Raw genomic sequence first — 21,128 nt, forward strand, 5'->3', positions numbered from 1 at the left:
ATTCTGCAGACTAGATGCTGGAAAACCTGTGAGGGTCCGGATGGTCAGGACAGAAGTTGCAGGAGTCTGGATCTTGGAGGGGATCTGTGCATCACAGGACAGCCCAGGGGAGCAAGAGCCCATCCACCTGTTCTCAGATCCCAGGGGGTTCTTTCAGATTGGGAACAAACACACAGTTTGTTGTTCCCTATCGATATTGGGCAAGGAGCAGAGATGTCCACCTTCTCCAGGCTGATTCCAGTCCTGCCCCACCCCTGTGCACCATTCAAGTTGTTCCTGGGTGCCAATGCTTCTATCAAGGATGTGATGTGGCAGGAAGGACAAGATGGCCTGGGCAGCGGGAGGTGCTGGGCTGGCAGCTGGGGGATGCTGACTCAGGGAGGGGCAGGGGCTGCACAGCCCTGGTGTCAGCAGCAGCAGCAGCAGGGAGTGTCCCCTGAGCAGATTGGCCCGGCTGGAGCTGAGCAATGCTGGGGCTGCTATAAAAGGCCTGGCCGGGCCAGCCTGGGCCAAGCACTGCCCCGGCCACCTTCTCCTCCTCCTCCTGCTCGTGGACAAGGGTAAGTGTGTGAGCGCTTGTGCTGGCGGCTCCCTGCTGCAGCCCCGGCCCCTGTGGCTCTGGTGCTGCCCTGTGCTGCTCTCCTGCCACGGCTGCCCTCTCTTGCAGAGCACCCTCGCATCCCACGCCAAGATGTCCTGCTACGACATTTGCCCACCAAGAACCAGCGTGGACCTGTGCCCCCCCAGGACCGGCGTGGCCGTGCCCCAGCCCATCGCTGAGAGCTGCAATGAGCTGTGCGCCCGCCAGTGCCCCGACTCATCGGCCTTGATCCAGCCGCCGCCTGTGGTGGTCACCTTCCCCGGGCCCATCCTCACCTCCTTCCCCCAGCAAGCCGTGGTGGGCTCCTCCGGAGCACCGGCCTTTGGCGGCTCCCTGGGGCTGGGCGGCCTCTACGGCGCCGGCGCCACCCAGGCCTCGGGGGGCCTCTGCACCTTTGGCAGAGCCTACGCTACTCCCGCCTGCAGCCCTTGCGCCTTGCCCCGCTACAGCAAGAAGCTCTGGGACACCTGCGGACCCTGCTAGAGCAGACAACAACAGCCCACCAGCCCCCTGCAAACTTCCGTTTCTCTACTCCTGTCCTGCCTCTCTGCCCAGGCCGCTTCTCCTGGCTCCTTCCTGTGCCCACATTCCCGACTCCTCCACGCTCCCACTGGGCTCTTGCTGCTCTGCTCAACAGCCGCTGCCTGGGACCAGCCTGAAGGAGCAGCTCTGGGGAAGCCTGCAGAGAGATCCAGCCTGTGCCTCATGTGTCTCTGTCCTTTGTTGTGCTTAAAATAAAACAATACTGCATAGAATTCCTGCCTCTCTGGTGTTCCTCTCAGGGTTTGGGGTACAGGGCAGAGCTTCCTTGTCCTGCCCATGGGCACCAAGGGCTCAGCCAGGGCAGTGTCCCAGCCCCATCTTTGCCAGGCTGAGGTGGCTTTGGACAGATTCCCCAGCCCTGGCAGCTCTCAGCACACACGGGCCTGAATGGGAAGTCCAAGGAACATTTCTGGAGGCAGGCTGGTCCGTTTTGGAGCATCTGAAGCCCTGGGAACCTTCTAGACTACCATCCAGACTGGTAGTGAAATAGTGACATTTTCCTGTGGGACTTGGAGCCATGCAGGGGCACTGACTGCCAGTGCTCCAGTCCCTTTGTGCTTCCACAGCTCTGGTGGACGACTTTGGACAGATATCAAATTGGGAAGTTTCCCAGTTGTAATGTCCTGTAAGTAAAATACCTTTGTCATGACTTCCTCGTCTTTGTCATTATCTTTCCCTTTGCCTTTTCCGTTGTCTCGGTCAGTGTCTTGGTCTTGGTCATGGTCTTTTTCTCTTTGTCTGTGTCTCTTCCTGTTCATCTATATGATTTACTTTCATCTTCTCTTCTCTTTCATTTCATGTACTGTTTCCCATCTTCATCTTTATATTTTCCCTCTTCTTCTTTGTTAGTCACCCTTGTTATCCTTCACCTTCACCTTCTCCTTCTCCTCCTCCTTGAAAACATTCATCTCCATCTGCTTCCTACACGCCTCGTCCTTAACTAAAACTCAACGATCATTCTCTTTTTTTTAATTTTCATTGATCTTTGTTTCTATTTTCATTTCTATTTTAACGTCCTCCTTTAGTGTCCCCTCCACCATTTTGCTTAACTTTTCCCTTCCTATTCCATTTCCAATTGGCAATTGGAATCAAAACAATTCAATTCCCCTCCCACTCCTTAAATCCCCCAACCCAGTGGATTCCTGATTTGAGAAAAGCAACGAAAGAGACAGGAATTGGATGCAGGAAAACTTTATTTAAATTAGGAAGGGCATCAGTGAGAGGGAGGGTGTTCACACGGCAGGCAGCCAGGAGGGGTGTCACGGGCTGCAGGAGGCCAGGGCAGCTTGTGTCCAGCTCAGCTTGTCCCTGCCGGGCTGAGGCGGCCGCGGGGGTTTGGGCCGGGCTGTGGCGGCTCTAGCAGGGCCCGCAGGTGTCCCAGAGCTTCTTGCTGTAGCGGGGCAAGGCGCAAGGGCTGCAGGCGGGAGCAGCGTAGGCTCTGCCAAACGTGCAGAGGCCCCCCGAGGCCTGGGTGGCGCCGGCGCTGTAGAGGCCGCCCAGCCCCAGGGAGCCGCCAAAGGCCGGTGCTCCGGAGGAGCCCACCACGGCTTGCTGGGGGAAGGAGCTGAGGATGGGCCCGGGGAAGGTGACCACCACAGGCGGCGGCTGGATCAAGGCCGATGAGTCGGGGCACTGGCGGGCGCACAGCTCGTTGCAGCTCTCAGCGATGGGCTGGGGTACGGCCACGCCAGTCCTGGGGGGGCACAGGTCCAGGCTGGTCTTGGGTGGGCACAGGTCGTAGCAGGACATCTTGGTGTGACAGAGATGAGGCTGAAAGAGAATTCAGACAAACAGGGTTTAGAGGAGACACAGGGATGTCCCAGTTTAGCAGCACCCTGTTCAAACTGTCGCGGAGTTTTCAAAGCCACGCAGCCTTGCCCACCGTGCCCAGCCCTGGCACTGTGCCCTGCAGCCCCGTGAGAGCCCTGATCTCCAGAGGCAGAGAGCTCCCTAGCCCTGCCCGAGTCCCTGTGCCCGGCCCGGCTGAGTCTGTCCCGGCCCAGGGGCTCCTTCCTTGCTGTGAGCAGGAGGCTGAGCCGGGGCTGGCCGTGCCAGGCTGGTGCCAGCACAGGCTCTGCGGCGGCAGCTCTGGTGGCCAGGGAGGGCCCTGGGCAGCCCCTGGGCCAGGAGGCAGAGCCCCGCAGGCACCCACCTGGCCTTGGGCTGAGCAGAGGCAGGCGGTGGCAGTGGATGCAGCCCTGGCCCAGGACAGCGCTTTTATGGGTGGCCGCAGAGGCGGGGCAGGAGCTGACCGTGCTGGGGACACGTGTGTGGGGACAAGGCCCTGCCTCATCCCTGCTGCCACGGGGCTCTGCTGCTGCTGCTGCTGCTGCTGCTGACTCCTGCCTTTCCTGGCCGGCCCCAAGCTGCACCATCAGCCCCTGCAATTATCCCGCTGGCACACTGCCACTGCCACGGCCTGGGCCACAGCAGCTGCCCCCAGGCAGCGCCTGCCCTGTGCCACCGCCTGTCCCTGATGGGCACAGGGCACGGCTGGGCCAAGGCCCAAGGAAAGGCAGCTCCTGGGGGGCCCTGCCTGCTCAGCACCGTGCAGCACGGCACAGTCCAGCAGAGCAGGACTCCATCTGCCCCCGGGCACTGCCAGGGAGCTCTGGGACACAGGGGACAAAGAGCCCTCATCCTTCCCGCCATGGGAGGCACTTGACAGCCAGCATGTCATTCTGGAGAGGGTTGTGCAGGAAAACCTGTGAGGGTCTGGATGGTCAGGACAGGAGTTGCAGGAGTGTGAATCATGGAGGGGATTTGAGCATCACAGGACAGCCTAGGGGAGCCAGAGCCCATCCACCTGCTCTCAGTGCCTAGGGGGTTCTTTCATATTGGAAACAAGCACACCTCGTGCTGTTCCCCATCGATATTGGGCAAGTGGCAGAGATGTCCATCTTGTCCAGGCTGATTCCAGCCCTGCTCCACCCCTGTGCACCATTCAAGTTGTTCCTGGAGCCAAATTCCTGGGTGCCAATGCTGCTATCAAGGATGTGATGTGGCAGGAAGGACAAGATGGCTTGGGCAGCGGGAGGTGCTGGGCTGGCAGCTGGGGGATGCTGACTCAGGGAGGGGCAGGGGCCGCACAGCCCTGGTGTCAGCAGCAGCAGCAGCAGCAGCAGCAGCAGGGAGTGTCCCCTGAGCAGATTGGTCTGGCTGGATCTGAGCAATGCTGGGGCTGCTATAAAAGCCCTGGCCGGGCCAGCCTGGTCCAAGCACTTCCCTGGCCACCTTCTCCTCCTCCTCCTGCTTGTGGACAAGGGTAAGTGTGCGAGCGCTTGTGCTGGTGTCTCCCTGCTGCAGCCCCGGCCCCTGTGGCTCTGGCGCTGCCCTGTGCTGCTCTCCTGCCACGGCTGCCCTCTCTTACAGAGCACCCTCGCATCCCACGCCAAGATGTCCTGCTACGACATTTGCCCACCAAGAACCAGCGTGGACCTGTGCCCCCCCAGGACCGGCGTGGCTGTGCCCCAGCCCATCGCTGAGAGCTGCAACGAGCTGTGCGCCCGCCAGTGCCCTGACTCCTCAGCCTTGATCCAGCCGCCGCCTGTGGTGGTCACCTTCCCCGGGCCCATCCTCACCTCCTTCCCCCAGCAAGCCGTGGTGGGCTCCTCCGGAGCACCGGCCTTTGGCGGCTCCCTGGGGCTGGGCGGCCTCTACGGCGCCGGCGCCACCCAGGCCTCGGGGGGCCTCTGCACCTTTGGCAGAGCCTACGCTGCTCCCGCCTGCAGCCCTTGCGCCTTGCCCCGCTACAGCAAGAAGCTCTGGGACACCTGCGGGCCCTGCTAGAGCTGCCAACAACAGCCCACCAGCCCCCTGCAAACCTCAGTCTTGCTCCTCCTCTCTCTTCTCCTCCTCTGCCCCTCTGCCCAGCCCGCTTCTCCTGGCTCCTTCCTGTGCCCACATTCCCGACTCCTCCCTGCCCCCACTGGGCTCTTGCTGCTCTGCTCAACAGCCGCTGCCAGGGACCAGCCTGAAGGAGCAGCTCTGGGGAAGCCTGCAGAGAGATCCAGCCTGTGCCTCATGTGTCTGTGTCCAGTGTGTTCCTTGTCGTGTTTAAAATAAAACAATCCTGCATCGAATCCCTGCCTCTCTGGTGTTCCTCTCAGGGTTTGGGGTACAGGGCAAAGCTTTCTTGTCCTGCCCATGGGCACCGAGGGGTCAGTCAGGGCAGTGTCTGAGCTCCATCTTTGGCAGGCTGTGGCGGATTTGGGCAGGTGCCCCAGCCCCGGCAGCTCTCAGCACACACAGGCCTGAAGGGGAACTCCAAGGAACATTTCTGAAAGGAGGCAGCTCCCCTTTTGGGCTGGACTTTTAGCTCAAGGAACTTTCCAGACCTACAGGTAATCTCTTAGGGGGGGGCATTTTTCTGGGGAACTGGGAGCCGTGCAGGGGCACAGACTGCCAGTGCTACAGCCCCTTTGTGCTTCCACTGCTCCGGTGGAGGATATGGGACAAAAATCAAATTAGGAGGTTTCCCATTCCATTTGCCCTTTAATTAAAATTTCCTTGTCATAACTTCCTTGTATTTGAATAAACCTTTAGCTTTGCCTTGGCCTTGGTCTTGGTCTTTTTGTGTTCTTCTGTGTCTTTTTCTGTTCATCTATACCTTTGACTTTTGTCTCCTCTACCTCTTTTGTTTCATGTACTGTTACCCATCTTCCTCTTTATATTTCTCCATCATTTTGGTTTATATTTGCCCTCGTTCTCGTTCTCGTTCTCGTTCTCGTTCTCGTTCTCGTTCTCGTTCTCCTTCTCCTTCTCCTTCTCCTTCTCCTTCTCCTTCTCCTTCTCCTTCTCCTCCTTCTTGAAAACGTCCATTTCCATATGCTTCCTCCTCATTTTGTCCTTAAATGAAACTTAACCATCATCCTCAGTTTTTTGATTTTCCTTCACTTTTACTTCTATATTATTTTCTACCTTAATATCAGCCAGTGCCCGCTTCACTCTTTAGTTTTCCGTTCCCATTCCATTTCCCAATAACTAATGGGCATCACAAAAACACAATTCTACTCCCACACCTGAAATCCCCCATTCCTGGGGATTGCTATCTTCCGAAAGGCAACGAAAGAGACAGGAAATGGATGCAGGAAAACTTTATTTAATTTTTGAAGGGCATAAAGGCAGTGAAAGGGAGGCCGCTCAAACGGCAGGCAGGGCGGGTGTCACAGGCTGCAGGAGGCCAGGGCAGCTTGTGCCCAGCTCAGCTTGTCCCTGCCGGGCTGAGGCGGCCGCGGGGGTTTGGGCCGGGCTGTGGCGGCTCTAGCAGGGCCCGCAGGTGTCCCAGAACTTCTTGGTGTAGCGGGGCAAGGCACATGGGCTGCAGGCGGGAGCAGCGTAGGCTCTGCCAAAGGTGCAGAGGCCCCCCGAGGCCTGGGTGGCGCCGGCGCCGTAGAGGCCGCCCAGCCCCAGGGAGCCGCCAAAGGCCGGTGCTCCGGAGGAGCCCACCACGGCTTGCTGGGGGAAGGAGGTGAGGATGGGCCCGGGGAAGGTGACCACCACAGGCGGCGGCTGGATCAAGGCTGAGGAGTCGGGGCACTGGCGGGCGCACAGCTCGTTGCAGCTCTCAGCGATGGGCTGGGGCACGGCCACGCTGGTTCTTGGTGGGCACAGGTCCAGGCTGGTCTTGGGTGGGCACAGGTCGTAGCAGGACATCTTGGTGTGACAGAGATGAGGCTGAAAGAGAATTCAGACAAACAGGGGTTAGAGGAGACACAGGGATGTCCCAGTTTAGCAGCACCCTGTTCAAACTGTCCCGGAGTTTTCAAAGCCACGCAGCCTTGCCCACCGTGCCCAGCCCTGGCCCTGTGCCCTGCAGCACTCTGAGAGCCCTGATCCCCAGAGGCAGAGAGCTGCCAAGCCCTGCCCGAGTCCCTGTGCCTGGCCCGGCTGTGTCTGTCCCGGCCCAGGGGCTCCTTCCTTGCTGTGGGCAGGAGGCTGAGCCGGGGCTGGCCGTGCCAGGCTGGTGCCAGCACAGGCTCTGCGGCGGCAGCTCTGGTGGCCAGGGAGGGCCCTGGGCAGTCCCTGGGCCAGGAGGCAGAGCCCCGCAGGCACCCACCTGGCCTTGGGCTGAGCAGAGGCAGGCGGCAGCAGTGGATGCAGCCCTGGCCCAGGACAGCGCTTTTATGGGTGGCCGCAGAGGCGGGGCAGGAGCTGATCGTGCTGGGGACACGTGTGTGGGGACAAGGCCCTGCCTCTTCCCTGCTGCCACGGGGCTCTGCTGCTGCTGCTGCTGCTGCTGCTGACTCCTGCCTTTCCTGGCCGGCCCCAAGCTGCACCATCAGCCCCTGCAATTATCCCGCTGGCACACTGCCACTGCCACCGCCTGGGCCACAGCAGCTGCCCCCAGGCAGCGCCTGCCCTGTGCCACCGCCTGTCCCTGATGGGCACAGGGCACGGCTGGGCCAAGGCCCAAGGAAAGGCAGCTCCTGGGGGGCCCTGCCTGCTCAGCACCGTGCAGCACGGCACAGTCCAGCAGAGCAGGACTCCATCTGACCCCAGGCACTGGCAGGGAGCTCTGGGAAACAGGGGACAAGAGCCATCGTCCTTCCTGCCACGGGAGGGACTTGACAGCCAGCATGTCATTCTGCAGACGGGGGTGCTGGAAAACCTGTGAGGTTCTGGATGGTCAGGACAGGAGTTGCAGGAGTCTGGATCATGGAGGGGATCTGTGCATCACCGGACAGCCCAGGGGCGCATGAGCCCATCCACCTGTTCTCAGATCCCAGGGGGTTCTTTTAGATTGGGAATAAACACACGTTTTGTTGTTCCCCATCGATATTGGGCAAGGAGCAGAGATGTCCACCTTCTCCAGGCTGATTCCTGCCCTGCCCCACCCCTGTGCACCATTAAAGTTGTTCCTGGAGCCAAATTCTTGGGTGCCAATGCTGCTATCAAGGATGTGATGGGGCAGGAAGGACAAGATGGCTTGGGCAGCGGGAGGTGCTGGGCTGGCAGCTGGGGGATGCTGACTCAGGGAGGGGCAGGAGCCGCACAGCCCTGGTGTCAGCAGCAGCACCAGCAGCAGCAGGGAGTGTCCCCTGAGCAGATTGGCCCCGCTGGAGCTGAGCAATGCTGGGGCTGCTATAAAAGCCCTGGCTGGGCCAGCCTGGGCCAAGCACTGCCCTGGCCACCTTCTCCTCCTGCTTGTGGACAAGGGTAAGTGTGTGAGCGCTTGTGCAGGCGGCTCGCTGCTGCAACCCCGGCCCCTGTGGCTCTGGCGCTGCCCTGTGCTGCTCTCCTGCCACGGCTGCCCTCTCTTGCAGAGCACCCTCGCATCCCACGCCAAGATGTCCTGCTACGACATTTGCCCACCAAGAACCAGCCTGGACCTGTGCCCCCCCAAGACCGGCGTGGCCGTGCCCCAGCCCATCGCTGAGAGCTGCAACGAGCTGTGCGCCCGCCAGTGCCCCGACTCGTCGGCCTTGATCCAGCCGCCGCCCGTGGTGGTCACCTTCCCCGGGCCCATCCTCACCTCCTTCCCCCAGCAAGCCGTGGTGGGCTCCTCCGGAGCACCGGCTTTTGGCGGCTCCCTGGGGCTGGGCGGCCTCTACGGCGCCGGCGCCACCCAGGCCTCGGGGGGCCTCTGCACCTTTGGCAGAGCCTACGCTGCTCCCGCCTGCAGCCCTTGCGCCTTGCCCCGCTACACCAAGAAGCTCTGGGACACCTGCGGGCCCTGCTAGATCCGCCAACAACAGCCCACCAGCCCCCTGCAAACCTCTGCCTCGCTACTCCTCTCCCACCTCTCTGAGCAGGCCACTTCTCCTGGCTCCTTCCTGTGCCCACATTCCCGACTCCTTCATGCTCCCACTGGGCTCTTGCTGCTCTGCTCAACAGCCGCTGCCCAGGACCAGCCTGAAGGAGCAGCTCTGGGGAAGCCTGCAGAGAGATCCAGCCTGTGCCTCATGTGTCTCTGTCCTTTGTTGTGCTTAAAATAAAACAATCCTGCATCGAATTCCTGCCTCTCTGGTGTTCCTCTCAGCATTTGGGTTACAGGGCAGACCTTCCTTGTCCTGCCCATGGGCACCAGGGGCTCAGCCAGGCCAGTGTCCCAGCCCCATCTTTGCCAGGTTGAGGTGGCTTTGGACAGATGCCCCAGCCCTGGCAGCTCTCAGGACACACGGGCCTGAATGGGAAGTCCAAGGAACATTTCTGAAGGCAGGCAGGTCCATTTTGGAGCACCTGTAACCCTGGGAACCTTCCAGACTACCATCCAGACTGGTAGTGAAATAGTGACATTTTCCTGTGGGACTTGGAGCCATGTAGGGGCACTGACTGCCAGTGCTCCTGTCCCTTTGTGCTGCCACAGCTCTGGTGGACGACTTTGGACAGATATCAAATTCGGAAGTTTCCCAGTTGTAATGTCCTGTAAGTAAAATACATTTGTCATGACTTCCTCGTCTTTGTCTTCATCTTTCCCTTTGCCTTTTCCTTTGTCTTGGTCAATGTCTTGGTCTTGGTCATGGTCTTTTTCTCTTTGTCTGTGTTTCATCCTGTTCATCTATATGTTTTACTTTCATCTTCTCTTTCTCTTTCATTTCATGTACTGTTTCCCATCTTCATCTTTATATTTTCCCTCTTCTTCTTTGTTAGTCACCCTTGTTATCCTTCACCTTCACCTTCTCCTTCTCCTCCTCCTTGAAAACATTCATCTCCATCTGCTTCCTACACGCCTCGTCCTTAACTAAAACTCAACGATCATTCTCTTTTTTTTAATTTTCATTGACTTTGTTTCTATTTTCATTTCTACTTTAACGTCCTCCTTTAGTGTCCCCTCCACCATTTTGCTTAACTTTTCCCTTCCTATTCCATTTCCAATTGGCAATTGGAATCAAAACAATTCAATTCCCCTCCCACTCCTTAAATCCCCCAACCCAGTGGATTCCTGATTTGAGAAAAGCAACGAAAGAGACAGGAATTGGATGCAGGAAAACTTTATTTAACTTAGGAAGGGCATCGAGGAGAGGGAGGGTGTTCAGACGGCAGGCAGCCAGGCCGGGTGTCACAGGCTGCAGGAGGCCAGGGCAGCTTGTGCCCAGCTCAGCTTGTCCCTGCCGGGCTGAGGCGGCCGCGGGGGTTTGGGCCGGGCTGTGGCGGCTCTAGCAGGGCCCGCAGGTGTCCCAGAGCTTCTTGCTGTAGCGGGGCAAGGCACAAGGGCTGCAGGCGGGAGCAGCGTAGGCTCTGCCAAAGGTGCAGAGGCCCCCCGAGGCCTGGGTGGCGCCGGCGCCGTAGAGGCCGCCCAGCCCCAGGGAGCCGCCAAAGGCCGGTGCTCCAGAGGAGCCCACCACGGCTTGCTGGGGGAAGGAGCTGAGGATGGGCCCGGGGAAGGTGACCACCACGGGCGGCGGCTGGATCAAGGCCGATGAGTCGGGGCACTGGCGGGCGCACAGCTCGTTGCAGCTCTCAGCGATGGGCTGGGGCACGGCCACACCGGTCCTGGGGGGGCACAGGTCCAGGCTGGTTCTTGGTGGGCAGAGGTCGTAGCAGGACATCTTGGTGTGGCAGAGATGAGGCTGAAAGAGAATTCAGACAAACAGGGGTTAGATGAGACAAAGGGATGTCCCACTTTAGCAGCACCCTGTTCCCACTGTCCCAGAGTGTTCAAAGCCACCCAGCCTTGCCCACCGTGCCCAGCCCTGGCCCTGTGCCCTGCAGCCCCCTGAGAGCCCTGATCCCCAGAGGCAGAGAGCTCCCAAGCCCTGCCCGAGTCCCTGTGCCCGGCCCGGCTGCATCTGTCCCGGCCCAGGGGCTCCTTCCTTGCTGTGGGCAGGAGGCTGAGCCGGGGCTGGCCGTGCCAGGCTGGTGCCAGCACAGGCTCTGCGGCGGCAGCTCTGGTGGCCAGGGAGGGCCCTGGGCAGCCCCTGGACCAGGAGTCAGAGCCCCGCAGGCACCCACCTGGCCTTGGGCTGAGCAGAGGCAGGCGGCGGCAGTGGATGCAGCCCTGGCCCAGGACAGCGCTTTTATGGGTGGCCGCAGAGGCGGGGCAGGAGCTGCCCGTGCCGGGGACACGTGTGTGGGGACAAGGCCCGGCCTCATCCCTGCTGCCACGGGGCTCTGCTGCTGCTGCTACTGCTGCTGCTGACTCCTGCCTTTCCTGGCCGGCCCCAAGCTGCACCATCAGCCCCTGCAATTATCCCGCTGGCACGCTGCCACTGCCACCGCCTGGGCCACAGCAGTCGCCCCCAGGCAGCGCCTGCCCTGTGCCACCGCCGGTCCCTGATGGGCACAGGGCACGGCTGGGTCAAGGCCCAAGGAAAGGCAGCTCCTGGGGGGCCCTGCCTGCTCAGCACCGTGCAGCACGGCACAGTCCAGCAGAGCAGGACTCCATCTGACCCCGGGCACTGCCGGGGAGCTCTGGGACACACGGGAGAAAGCGTCCTCATCCTTCCTGCCACGGGAGGCACTTGACAGCCAGCATGTCATTCTGCAGAGGAGGTCTGTGAGGGTCTGGATGGTCAGGACAGGAGTTGCAGGAGTCTGGACGACAGAGAAAATTTGTGCATTTGCGAATCACAGGACAGCGCAGGAGAGCCAGAGTTCACATGCCTTTCTTCAGAGCCCAGGGGGTTCTTTCAGATTGGGAATAAACGCCTGTTGTGGTGTTCCGCATCGACAGTGGGCAAGGAGCAGAGATCTCCACCCGGCTCAGACTGATTCCAGCCCTGCCCCACCCCTGTGCACCATTAAAGTTGTTCCTGGAGCCAAATTCTTGGGTGCCAATGCTGCTATCAAGGATGTGATGGGGCAGGAAGGACAAGATGGCTTGGGCAGCGGGAGGTGCTGGGCTGGCAGCTGGGGGATGCTGACTCAGGGAGGGGCAGGGGCCGCACAGCCCTGGTGTCAGCAGCAGCAGCAGCAGCAGGGAGTGTCCCCTGAGCAGATTGGTCTGGCTGGATCTGAGCAATGCTGGGGCTGCTATAAAAGGCCTGGCTGTGCCAGCTTAGTCCAAGCACTTCCCTGGCCACCTTCTCCTCCTCCTCCTGCTCGTGGACAAGGGTAAGTGTGCGAGCGCTTGTGCAGGCGGCTCCCTGCTGCAGCCCAGGCCCCTGTGGCTCTGGCGCTGCCCTGTGCTGCTCTCCTGCCACGGCTGCCCTCTCTTGCAGAGCACCCTCGCATCCCACGCCAAGATGTCCTGCTACGACCTGTGCCCACCCAAGGCCAGCCTGGACCTGTGCCCTCCCAGGACCGGCGTGGCTGTGCCCCAGCCCATCGCTGAGAGCTGCAACGAGCTGTGCGCCCGCCAGTGCCCCGACTCATCGGCCTTGATCCAGCCGCCGCCCGTGGTGGTCACCTTCCCCGGGCCCATCCTCACCTCCTTCCCCCAGCAAGCCGTAGTGGGCTCCTCCGGAGCACCGGCCTTTGGCGGCTCCCTGGGGCTGGGCGGCCTCTACGGCGCCGGCGCCACCCAGGCCTCGGGGGGCCTCTGCACCTTTGGCAGAGCCTACGCTGCTCCCGCCTGTAGCCCTTGCGCCTTGCCCCGCTACAGCAAGAAGCTCTGGGACACCTGCGGGCCCTGCTAGAGCCGCCAACAACAGCCCACCACCCCCCTGCATACCTCAGCCTTGCTCCTCCTCTCTCTACTCCTCCTCTGCCCCTCTGGCCAGGCTGCTTCTCCTGGCTCCTTCCTGTGCCCACATTCCCGACTCCTCCATGCTCCCACTGGGCTCTTGCTGCTCTGCTCAACAGCCGCTGCTTGGGACCAACCTGAAGGAGCAGCTCTGGGGAAGCCTGCAGAGAGATCCAGCCTGTGCCTCATATGTCTGTGTCCAGTGTGTTTCTTGTCATGTTCAAAATAAAACAATCCTGCATCGAATTCCTGCCTCTCTGGTGTTCCTCTCAGGGTTTGGAGTACAGTGCAGAGCTTTCATGACCTTCCCATGGACAGCAAGGGCCCAGCCAGGGGAGTGTCTCAGCCCCATCTTTGGCAGGCTGAAGTGGCTTTGGGCAGATTCCCCAGCCCTGGCAGCTCTCAGCACACTGAGACCTGAAGGGAAGTCCAAGGAAGATTTCTGAAGGCAGGCAGGTCCCGTTTGCAGCCCTTGAAGCCCAGGGAAATTTCTAGACTACCCGCCAATCTGTGAAATAGTGGCATTTTCCTGTGGGACTTGGAGCCATGCAGGGGCACAGACTGCCAGTGCTCCAGTCCCTTTGTGCTTCCACAGCTCTGGTGGACGACTTTGGACAGATATTAAATTGGGAAGTTTCCCAATCCTTATGCCCTGTAATAAAAATCTGTTTGTCATGACTTCCTTGTCTTTGTCTTCATCTATGTCTTTGTCTTTATCTTTGTCTCAGTCAATGTCTTCGTCTTGTTCATGGTCTTTTTGGGTTTGTTTGTGTCTCTTCCTGTTCATCTCTATGTTTTACATTCGCCTTCTCTATCACTTTCATTTCATGTACGTTTTCCCATCTTCCTCTATATATTTGCCTTCTTTTTGTATTCCATTTGCCCTCCTTCTCATTCTAGTTCTCATTCACGTTCTCAAATTCATTCTCGTTCTTTCTCTCCTTCTCCTTCGCCTTCTCCTCCTCCTTGAAAATGTCCATCTCCATCTGCTTTCAACTCATCTTGTCCTTACCTGAAACGTAACCACCATCTCCATTTTACTGATTTTCTATCACCTTTCTTTCTATTTTCTTTTCTACTTTAACGTCCTCCAGTGTCCCCTTCACTCTTTCTTTTACCTTTCCCATCCCATTCAGTGTCCCCACTGCCAGTTGGAAACACAACAATTAAATTCCCCTCCCACACCTGAAATCCCCCATCCCTGTGGATTCCTGACTTCAGAAATGGAACCAAACAGAGAGGAATTGGATGCATGAAAATTTTATTTAACTTAGGAAGGGCATCATGGGCAGTAAGAGGGAGGGCGGTCAGATGGCAGGCAGGGCAGATGTCACGGGCTGCAGGAGGCCAGGGCAGCTTGTGCCCAGCTCAGCTTGTCCCTGCCGGGCTGAGGCGGCCGCGGGGGTTTGGGCCAGGCTGTGGCGGCTCTAGCAGGGCCCGCAGGTGTCCCAGAGCTTCTTGCTGTAGCGGGGCAAGGCGCAAGGGCTGCAGGCGGGAGCAGCGTAGGCTCTGCCAAAGGTGCAGAGGCCCCCCGAGGCCTGGGTGGCGCCGGCGCCGTAGAGGCCGCCCAGCCCCAGGGAGCCGCCAAAGGCCGGTGCTCCGGAGGAGCCCACCACGGCTTGCTGGGGGAAGGAGCTGAGGATGGGCCCGGGGAAGGTGACCACCACGGGCGGCGGCTGGATCAAGGCCGATGAGTCGGGGCACTGGCGGGCGCACAGCTCGTTGCAGCTCTCAGCGATGGGCTGGGGCACGGCCACGCCAGTTCTTGGTGGGCACAGGTCCAGGCTGGTTCTTGGTGGGCAGAGGTCGTAGCAGGACATCTTGGTGTGGCAGAGATGAGGCTGAAAGAGAATTCAGACAAACAGGGGTTAGATGAGACACAGGGATGTCCCAGTTTAGCAGCACCCTGTTCCCACTGTCCCAGAGTGTTCAAAGCCACCCAGGCTTGCCCACCGTGCCCAGCCCGGGCCCTGTGCCCTGCAGCCCTCTGAGAGCCCGGATCCCCAGAGGCAGAGAGCTCCCAAGCCCTGCCCGAGTCCCTGTGCCCGGCCCGGCTGCGTCGGTCCCGGCCCAGGGGCTCCTTCCTTGCTGTGGGCAGGAGGCTGAGCCGGGGCTGGCCGTGCCAGGCTGGTGCCAGCACAGGCTCTGCGGCGGCAGCTCTGGTGGCCAGGGAGGGCCCTGGGCAGCCCCTGGGCCAGGAGGCAGAGCCCCGCAGGCACCCACCTGGCCTTGGGCTGAGCAGAGGCAGGCGGCGGCAGTGGATGCAGCCCTGGCCCAGGACAGCGCTTTTATGGGTGGCCGCAGAGGCGGGGCAGGAGCTGCCCGTGCCGGGGACACGTGTGTGGGGCCAAGGCCCTGCCTCATCCCTGCTGCCACGGGGCTCTGCTGCTGCTGCTGCTGCTGCTGCTGACTCCTGCCTTTCCTGGCCGGCCCCAAGCTGCACCATCAGCCCCTGCAATTATCCCACTGGCACACTGCCACTGCCACCGCCTGGGCCACAGCAGCCGCCCCCAGGCAACGCCTGCCCTGTGCCAGCGCCTGTCCCTGATGGGCACAGGGCACGGCTGGGCCAAGGCCCAAGGAAAGGCAGCTCCTGGGGGGCCCTGCCTGCTCAGCACCGTGCAGCACAGCACAGTCCAGCAGAGCAGGACTCCATCTGACCCCGAGCACTGCCAGGGAGCTCTGGGACACAGAGGACAAAGAGCCCTTGTCCTTCCTGCCACGGGAGGCACTTGACAGCCAGCATGTCATTCTGCAGAGGAGGTCTGTGAGGGTCTGGATGGTCAGGACAGGCGTTGCAGGAGTCTGGACGACAGAGAAAATTTGTGCATTTGTGCATCACAGGACAGCACAGGATAGCCAGAGTTCACGTGCCTTTCTTCAGAGCCCAGGGGATTCTTTCAGATACGGAACAAGCACCCCTCGTGCTTTTCCCCTTCGACATTGGGCAAGGAGCAGAGATGTCCACCAGGCCCAGGCTGATTCCAGCACTGCCCCACCCCTGTGCACCATTCAAGTTGTTCCTGGAGCCAAATTCCTGGGTGCCAATGGTGCTATCAAGGAGGTGATGTGGAAGGAAGGACAAGATGGCTTGGGCAGCAGGAGGTGCTGGGCTGGCAGCTGGGGGATGCTGACTCAGGGAGGGGCAGGGGCCGCACAGCCCTGGTGTCAGCAGCAGCAGCAGCAGCAGCAGGGAGTGTCCCCTGAGCAGACTGGCCCGGCTGGAGCTGAGCAATGCTGGGGCTGCTATAAAAGCCCTGGCCGGGCCAGCCTGGTCCAAGCACTTCCCTGGCCACCTTCTCCTCCTCCTCCTGCTCGTGGACAAGGGTAAGTGTGCGAGCGCTTGTGCTGGCGGCTCCCTGCTGCAGCCCAGGCCCCTGTGGCTCTGGCGCTGCCCTGTGCTGCTCTCCTGCCACGGCTGCCCTCTCTTGCAGAGCACCCTCGCATCCCACGCCAAGATGTCCTGCTACGACCTGTGCCCACCAAGAACCAGCGTGGACCTGTGCCCCCCCAGGACTGGCGTGGCCGTGCCCCAGCCCATCGCTGAGAGCTGCAATGAGCTGTGCGCCCGCCAGTGTCCCGACTCGTCGGCCTTGATCCAGCCGCCGCCCGTGGTGGTCACCTTCCCCGGGCCCATCCTCAGCTCCTTCCCCCAGCAAGCCGTGGTGGGCTCCTCCGGAGCACCGGCCTTTGGCGGCTCCCTGGGGCTGGGCGGCCTCTACGGCGCCGGCGCCACCCAGGCCTCGGGGGGCCTCTGCACCTTTGGCAGAGCCTACGCTGCTCCCGCCTGCAGCCCTTGCGCCTTGCCCCGCTACAGCAAGAAGCTCTGGGACACCTGCGGGCCCTGCTAGAGCCGCCACAGCCTGGCCCAAACCCCCGCGGCCGCCTCAGCCCAGCAGGGACAAGCTGAGCTGGGCACAAGCTGCCCTGGCCTCCTGCAGCCTGTGACACCCGCCCTGCCTGCCCCTGACCGCCCTCCCTCTCACTGCTTCTTTTCTCTTCTTAAATAAAAATATTTTCCTGCATTTAATTCTTTTCTCTTAGTGTTGTCGTCCCAAGTTACCAAACTCTGGGCCTGGGGTTGCTCTGCGGTGGGAAGGGCAAAATTGGTGCTGGGTTTGCCGGGGAAAGTGGTTAATGGAAGGGGAACGGGTTGGTCAAATAGATGAGGGCATGGAAGAGCAGATGTTGAGGTGGATAAGAAAATGCAATTAAAGTGTTTTAGGCACAGAAGAAGGAAAAGGAAGGATGTGAGGACAACAAGAACGGGAATGAGAAGAAGATGGTGTGGAGGTACAAGAGGAAGTTGAAGGACTAGGGGGGGAACAGGAAGCAGAAGAGGAATCAGGACGAGCAGGATAATAATTGTAAGGAGAAGAAGAAAAAGAAGAAGGACAAGCAGAAGTTGAATGTGAAGAGGAAAGAAAAGATGAGAAACAAGGAGATGGAGAAATATAAAGAATGCGCCATCCAAGGGAAAATGCTGTCAGACCCTTCGCCCATCTCAGCCACCCTGTCTTTGCTAAAGGTACAGTGACTGAAATCAGAGAGAGACTTCCCCCTCAGTATACCCGGTCCCTTAAATTTCCTTCTCATGAATTCCTCCTCTTTCCCTTTCTGTGTTTTCTTCTTTATATTCCTTCTTTATAATTCTCCCTCTCCTTGATTCTCATTTTGTCTTTCCTCTTCTCGTTCTTCTCCTTCCCCTTGTCCATCTTCTTCTCCTCCACCTTCCCCTTATCCTCATTTTTCTTCTTCCATTCTCATTCTGCCTCTCTTCATTCTAATTCTCCTTCTCCTCCTCCTTCTCCTCCAAATCAACCCCTTCCATACATACGCTATCTTTTAATTCAGTTATCATTTTGATTCTATTCTCTTCCCCACTAAAGCATCCACTGTTCCCGCCACACTTCCGTTCAACTCTCCTTTCTGCATTCCATTTTACATTTCCCTGCCCAACCAGGCAACATTTGCTTGCCACAACAGGAACTCCGCCAGCCTTGGAGTATTCCTTCGGGAATGTTTGGAGTACTTATTTGGGGAAAAACAGGCAAAGAGACAGGAATTAGATGCAGAAAAACTTTATTGCATTAAGAAGGGGAGGAAATAACAGTGAGAGAGAGAGTGGTCAAGCCGCAGGCAGGCCGGGTGTCACGGGATGCAGGAGGCCAGGGCAGCTTGTGCCCAGCTCAGCTTGTCCCTGCCGGGCTGAGGCGGCCGTGGGGGTTTTGGCCGGGCTGTGGCGGCTCTAGCAGGGCCCGCAGGTGTCCCAGAGCTTCTTGGTGTAGCGGGGCAAGGCGCAAGGGCTGCAGGCGGGAGCAGCGTAGGCTCTGCCAAAGGTGCAGAGGCCCCCCGAGGCCTGGGTGGCGCCGGCGCCGTAGAGGCCGCCCAGCCCCAGGGAGCCGCCAAAGGCCGGTGCTCCGGAGGAGCCCACCACGGCTTGCTGGGGGAAGGAGGTGAGGATGGGCCCGGGGAAGGTGACCACCACGGGCGGCGGCTGGATCAAGGCCGACGAGTCGGGGCACTGGCGGGCGCACAGCTCGTTGCAGCTCTCAGCGATGGGCTGGGGCACGGCCACGCCGGTCTTGGGGGGGCACAGGTCCACGCTGGTCTTGGGTGGGCACAGGTCGTAGCAGGACATCTTGGCGTGGGATGCGAGGGTGCTCTGCAAGAGAGGGCAGCCGTGGCAGGAGAGCAGCACAGGGCAGCGCCAGAGCCACAGGGGCCGGGGCTGCAGCAGGGAGCCGCCAGCACAAGCGCTCGCACACTTACCCTTGTCCACGAGCAGGAGGAGGAGGAGAAGGCGACCAGGGCTGTGCTTGGCCCAGGCTGGCCCGGCCAGGGCTTTTATAGCAGCCCCAGCATTGCTCAGCTCCAGCGGGGCCAATCTGCTCAGGGGACACTCCCTGCTGCTGCTGCTGCTGACACCAGGGCTGTGCGGCCCCTGCCCCTCCCTGAGTCAGCATCCCCCAGCTGCCAGCCCAGCACCTCCTGCTGCCCAGGCCATCTTGTCCTTCCTGCCACCTCACCTCCTTGATAGCACCATTGGCACCCAGGAATTTGGCTCCAGGAACAACTTGAATGGTGCACAGGGGTGGGGCAGTGCTGGAATCAGCCTGGACATGGTGGACATCTCTGCTCCTTGCCTAATCTCAATGGGGAACAGCACGAGGGATGTTTGTTTCCAGTCTGAAAGAATCCCCTGGGCTCTGAAGAAAGGCACGTGAACTCTGGCTCTCCTGCGCTGTCCTGTGATTCACAAATGCACAAATTTTCTCTGTCGTCCAGACTCCTGCAACGCCTGTCCTGACCATCCAGACCCTCACAGACCTCCTCTGCAGAATGACATGCTGGCTGTCAAGTGCCTCCCGTGGCAGGAAGGACAAGGGCTCTTTGTCCTCTGTGTCCCAGAGCTCCCTGGCAGTGCCCGGGGGCAGATGGAGTCCTCCTCTGCTGGACTGTGCCGTGCAGTCCTCCTCTGCTGGACTGTGCCCTGCTGCACGGTGCTGAGCAGGCAGGGCCCCCCAGGAGCTGCCTTTCCTTGGGCCTTGGCCCAGCCGTGCCCTGTGCCCATCAGGGACAGGCGGTGGCACTGGGCAGGCGCTGCCTTGGGGCAGCTGCTGTGGCCCAGGCGGTGGCAGTGGCAGCGTGCCAGCGGGATAATTGCAGGGGCTGATGGTGCAGCTTGGGGCCAGCCAGGAAAGGCAGGAGTCAGCAGCAGCAGCAGCAGCAGAGCCCCGTGGCAGCAGGGATGAGGCCGGGCCTTGGCCCCACACACGTGTCCCCGGCGCGGTCAGCTCCTGCCCCGCCTCTGCGGCCACCCATAAAAGCGCTGTCCTGGGCCAGGGCTGCATCCACTGCCGCCGCCTGCCTCTGCTCAGCCCAAGGCCAGGTGGGTGCCTGCAGGGCTCTGCCTCCTGGCCCAGGGGCTGCCCAGGGCCCTCCCTGGACACCAGAGCTGCCGCCGCAGAGCCTGTGCTGGCACCAGCCTGGCACGGCCAGCCCCGGCTCAGCCTCCTGCCCACAGCAAGGAAGGAGCCCCTGGGCCGGGACAGACACAGCCGGGCCGGGGACAGGGACTCGGGCAGGGCTTGGGAGCTCTCTGCCTCTGGGGATCAGGGCTCTCAGGGGGCTGCAGGGCACAGGGCCAGGGCTGGGCACGGTGGGCAAGGCTGGGTGGCTTTGGCCGCTCAGCGTCTGTGGGAAAAGGGCGCTGCTTAATGAGGAGGTAACTATGTCTCATCTAACCCCTGTTTGTCTGAATTCTCTTTCAGCCTCATCTCTGTCGTGCCAAGATGTCCTGCTACGACATTTGCCCACCAAGAACCAGCCTGGACCTGTGCCCCCCCAGGACCGGCGTGGCCATGCCCCAGCCCATCGCTGAGAGCTGCAATGAGCTGTGCGCCCGCCAGTGCCCCGACTCGTCGGCCTTGATCCAGCCGCCGCCTGTGGTGGTCACCTTCCCCGGGCCCATCCTCAGCTCCTTTCCCCAGCAAGCCGTGGTGGGCTCCTCCGGAGCACCGGCCTTTGGCGGCTCCCTGGGGCTGGGCGGCCTCTACGGCGCCGGCGCCACCCAGGCCTCGGGGGGCCTCTGCACCTTTGGCAGAGCCTACGCTGCTCCCGCCTGCAGCCCTTGCGCCTTGCCCCGCTACACCAAGAAGCTCTGGGACACCTGCGGGCCCTGCTAGAGCCACCACAGCCTGGCCAAAACCCCCGCGGCCGCCTCAGCCTGGCAGTCACAAGCTGAGCTGGGCACAAGCTGCCCTGGCCTCCTGGAGCCCGTGGCACCCCGCCTGGCTACCTGCCGTCTGAACACCCTCCCTCTCACTGATGCCCTTCCTAAGTTAAATAAAGTTTTCCTGCATCCAATTCCTGTCTCTTCCGTTGCTTTTCTCAAATCAGGAATCCGCTGGGTTGGGGGATTTAAGGAGTGGGAGGGGAATTGAATTGTTTTGATTCCAATTGCCAATTGGGAAATGGAAGAGGGCGGGAAAAGTTAAGCCAAATGGTGGAGGGGACACTAAAGGAGGACCTTAAAGTAGAAATGAAAATAGAAATAAAGTTCAATGAAAATTAAAAAAAAGGGAATGATCGTTGAGTTTTAGTTAAAGACGAGGCGTGTAGGAAGCAGATGGAGATGAATGTTTTCAAGGAGGAGGAGAAGGAGAAGGTGAAGGTGGAGGATAACTAGGGTGACTAACAAAGAAGAAGAGGGAAAATATAAAGAGGAAGATGGGAAACCGTACATGAAATGAAAGAGAAAAAGAAGATGAAAGAAAAACATATAGATGAACAGGAAGAGACACAGAAAAACACAAAATGACCATGACCAGGACCAAGACTTTGACCGAGACAACGGAAAAGGCAAAGGGAAAGATGAAGACAAAGAAGAGGAAGTCATGACAAAGGTATTTTACT

At 60.1% G+C, this 21,128-nt stretch overlaps 11 protein-coding genes across 11 annotated transcripts; 6 read left to right on the forward strand and 5 right to left on the reverse strand.

The window, feature by feature from the left end:
• The first annotated feature begins 691 nt into the window (after positions 1–691).
• LOC136373169 (scale keratin-like) lies at positions 692–1,084 on the forward strand. Its single transcript, XM_066338097.1, has one exon. The coding sequence runs from the start codon at positions 692–694 to the stop codon at positions 1,082–1,084; it is 393 nt and encodes a 130-aa protein (XP_066194194.1).
• A 1,416-nt stretch (positions 1,085–2,500) lies between these two features.
• Positions 2,501–2,893, reverse strand: LOC136373193 (scale keratin-like). The gene has a single exon (XM_066338117.1). The coding sequence runs from the start codon at positions 2,891–2,893 to the stop codon at positions 2,501–2,503; it is 393 nt and encodes a 130-aa protein (XP_066194214.1).
• A 1,647-nt stretch (positions 2,894–4,540) lies between these two features.
• Positions 4,541–4,933, forward strand: LOC136373171 (scale keratin-like). Its single transcript, XM_066338098.1, has one exon. The coding sequence runs from the start codon at positions 4,541–4,543 to the stop codon at positions 4,931–4,933; it is 393 nt and encodes a 130-aa protein (XP_066194195.1).
• Positions 4,934–6,406: 1,473 nt separating this feature from the next.
• On the reverse strand, positions 6,407–6,799 carry LOC136373195 (scale keratin-like). Its single transcript, XM_066338118.1, has one exon. The coding sequence runs from the start codon at positions 6,797–6,799 to the stop codon at positions 6,407–6,409; it is 393 nt and encodes a 130-aa protein (XP_066194215.1).
• A 1,634-nt stretch (positions 6,800–8,433) lies between these two features.
• On the forward strand, positions 8,434–8,826 carry LOC136373200 (scale keratin-like). The gene has a single exon (XM_066338123.1). The coding sequence runs from the start codon at positions 8,434–8,436 to the stop codon at positions 8,824–8,826; it is 393 nt and encodes a 130-aa protein (XP_066194220.1).
• A 1,416-nt stretch (positions 8,827–10,242) lies between these two features.
• LOC136373159 (scale keratin-like) lies at positions 10,243–10,635 on the reverse strand. The gene has a single exon (XM_066338088.1). It carries the CDS (start codon positions 10,633–10,635, stop codon positions 10,243–10,245), a length of 393 nt encoding a protein of 130 aa, XP_066194185.1.
• A 1,635-nt stretch (positions 10,636–12,270) lies between these two features.
• LOC136373172 (scale keratin-like) lies at positions 12,271–12,663 on the forward strand. The gene has a single exon (XM_066338099.1). The coding sequence runs from the start codon at positions 12,271–12,273 to the stop codon at positions 12,661–12,663; it is 393 nt and encodes a 130-aa protein (XP_066194196.1).
• A 1,474-nt stretch (positions 12,664–14,137) lies between these two features.
• On the reverse strand, positions 14,138–14,530 carry LOC136373157 (scale keratin-like). Its single transcript, XM_066338086.1, has one exon. The coding sequence runs from the start codon at positions 14,528–14,530 to the stop codon at positions 14,138–14,140; it is 393 nt and encodes a 130-aa protein (XP_066194183.1).
• A 1,638-nt stretch (positions 14,531–16,168) lies between these two features.
• LOC136373161 (scale keratin-like) lies at positions 16,169–16,561 on the forward strand. The gene has a single exon (XM_066338090.1). It carries the CDS (start codon positions 16,169–16,171, stop codon positions 16,559–16,561), a length of 393 nt encoding a protein of 130 aa, XP_066194187.1.
• Positions 16,562–17,958: 1,397 nt separating this feature from the next.
• On the reverse strand, positions 17,959–18,351 carry LOC136373175 (scale keratin-like). Its single transcript, XM_066338102.1, has one exon. The coding sequence runs from the start codon at positions 18,349–18,351 to the stop codon at positions 17,959–17,961; it is 393 nt and encodes a 130-aa protein (XP_066194199.1).
• Positions 18,352–20,005: 1,654 nt separating this feature from the next.
• Positions 20,006–20,398, forward strand: LOC136373198 (scale keratin-like). The gene has a single exon (XM_066338121.1). It carries the CDS (start codon positions 20,006–20,008, stop codon positions 20,396–20,398), a length of 393 nt encoding a protein of 130 aa, XP_066194218.1.
• Positions 20,399–21,128: the final 730 nt, after the last annotated feature.

This window comes from Sylvia atricapilla, chromosome 33 (genome assembly GCF_009819655.1).
Source record: "Sylvia atricapilla isolate bSylAtr1 chromosome 33, bSylAtr1.pri, whole genome shotgun sequence".
Lineage (NCBI taxonomy): Eukaryota > Metazoa > Chordata > Aves > Passeriformes > Sylviidae > Sylvia > Sylvia atricapilla.

What these genes read in the sequence shown, in the direction of transcription:
- LOC136373169 (XM_066338097.1), top strand. Translation starts at nt 692, where the DNA reads ATGTCCTGCTACGACATTTGCCCACCAAGAACCAGCGTGGACCTGTGC.
- LOC136373193 (XM_066338117.1), bottom strand. Translation starts at nt 2,893, where the DNA reads ATGTCCTGCTACGACCTGTGCCCACCCAAGACCAGCCTGGACCTGTGC.
- LOC136373171 (XM_066338098.1), top strand. Translation starts at nt 4,541, where the DNA reads ATGTCCTGCTACGACATTTGCCCACCAAGAACCAGCGTGGACCTGTGC.
- LOC136373195 (XM_066338118.1), bottom strand. Translation starts at nt 6,799, where the DNA reads ATGTCCTGCTACGACCTGTGCCCACCCAAGACCAGCCTGGACCTGTGC.
- LOC136373200 (XM_066338123.1), top strand. Translation starts at nt 8,434, where the DNA reads ATGTCCTGCTACGACATTTGCCCACCAAGAACCAGCCTGGACCTGTGC.
- LOC136373159 (XM_066338088.1), bottom strand. Translation starts at nt 10,635, where the DNA reads ATGTCCTGCTACGACCTCTGCCCACCAAGAACCAGCCTGGACCTGTGC.
- LOC136373172 (XM_066338099.1), top strand. Translation starts at nt 12,271, where the DNA reads ATGTCCTGCTACGACCTGTGCCCACCCAAGGCCAGCCTGGACCTGTGC.
- LOC136373157 (XM_066338086.1), bottom strand. Translation starts at nt 14,530, where the DNA reads ATGTCCTGCTACGACCTCTGCCCACCAAGAACCAGCCTGGACCTGTGC.
- LOC136373161 (XM_066338090.1), top strand. Translation starts at nt 16,169, where the DNA reads ATGTCCTGCTACGACCTGTGCCCACCAAGAACCAGCGTGGACCTGTGC.
- LOC136373175 (XM_066338102.1), bottom strand. Translation starts at nt 18,351, where the DNA reads ATGTCCTGCTACGACCTGTGCCCACCCAAGACCAGCGTGGACCTGTGC.
- LOC136373198 (XM_066338121.1), top strand. Translation starts at nt 20,006, where the DNA reads ATGTCCTGCTACGACATTTGCCCACCAAGAACCAGCCTGGACCTGTGC.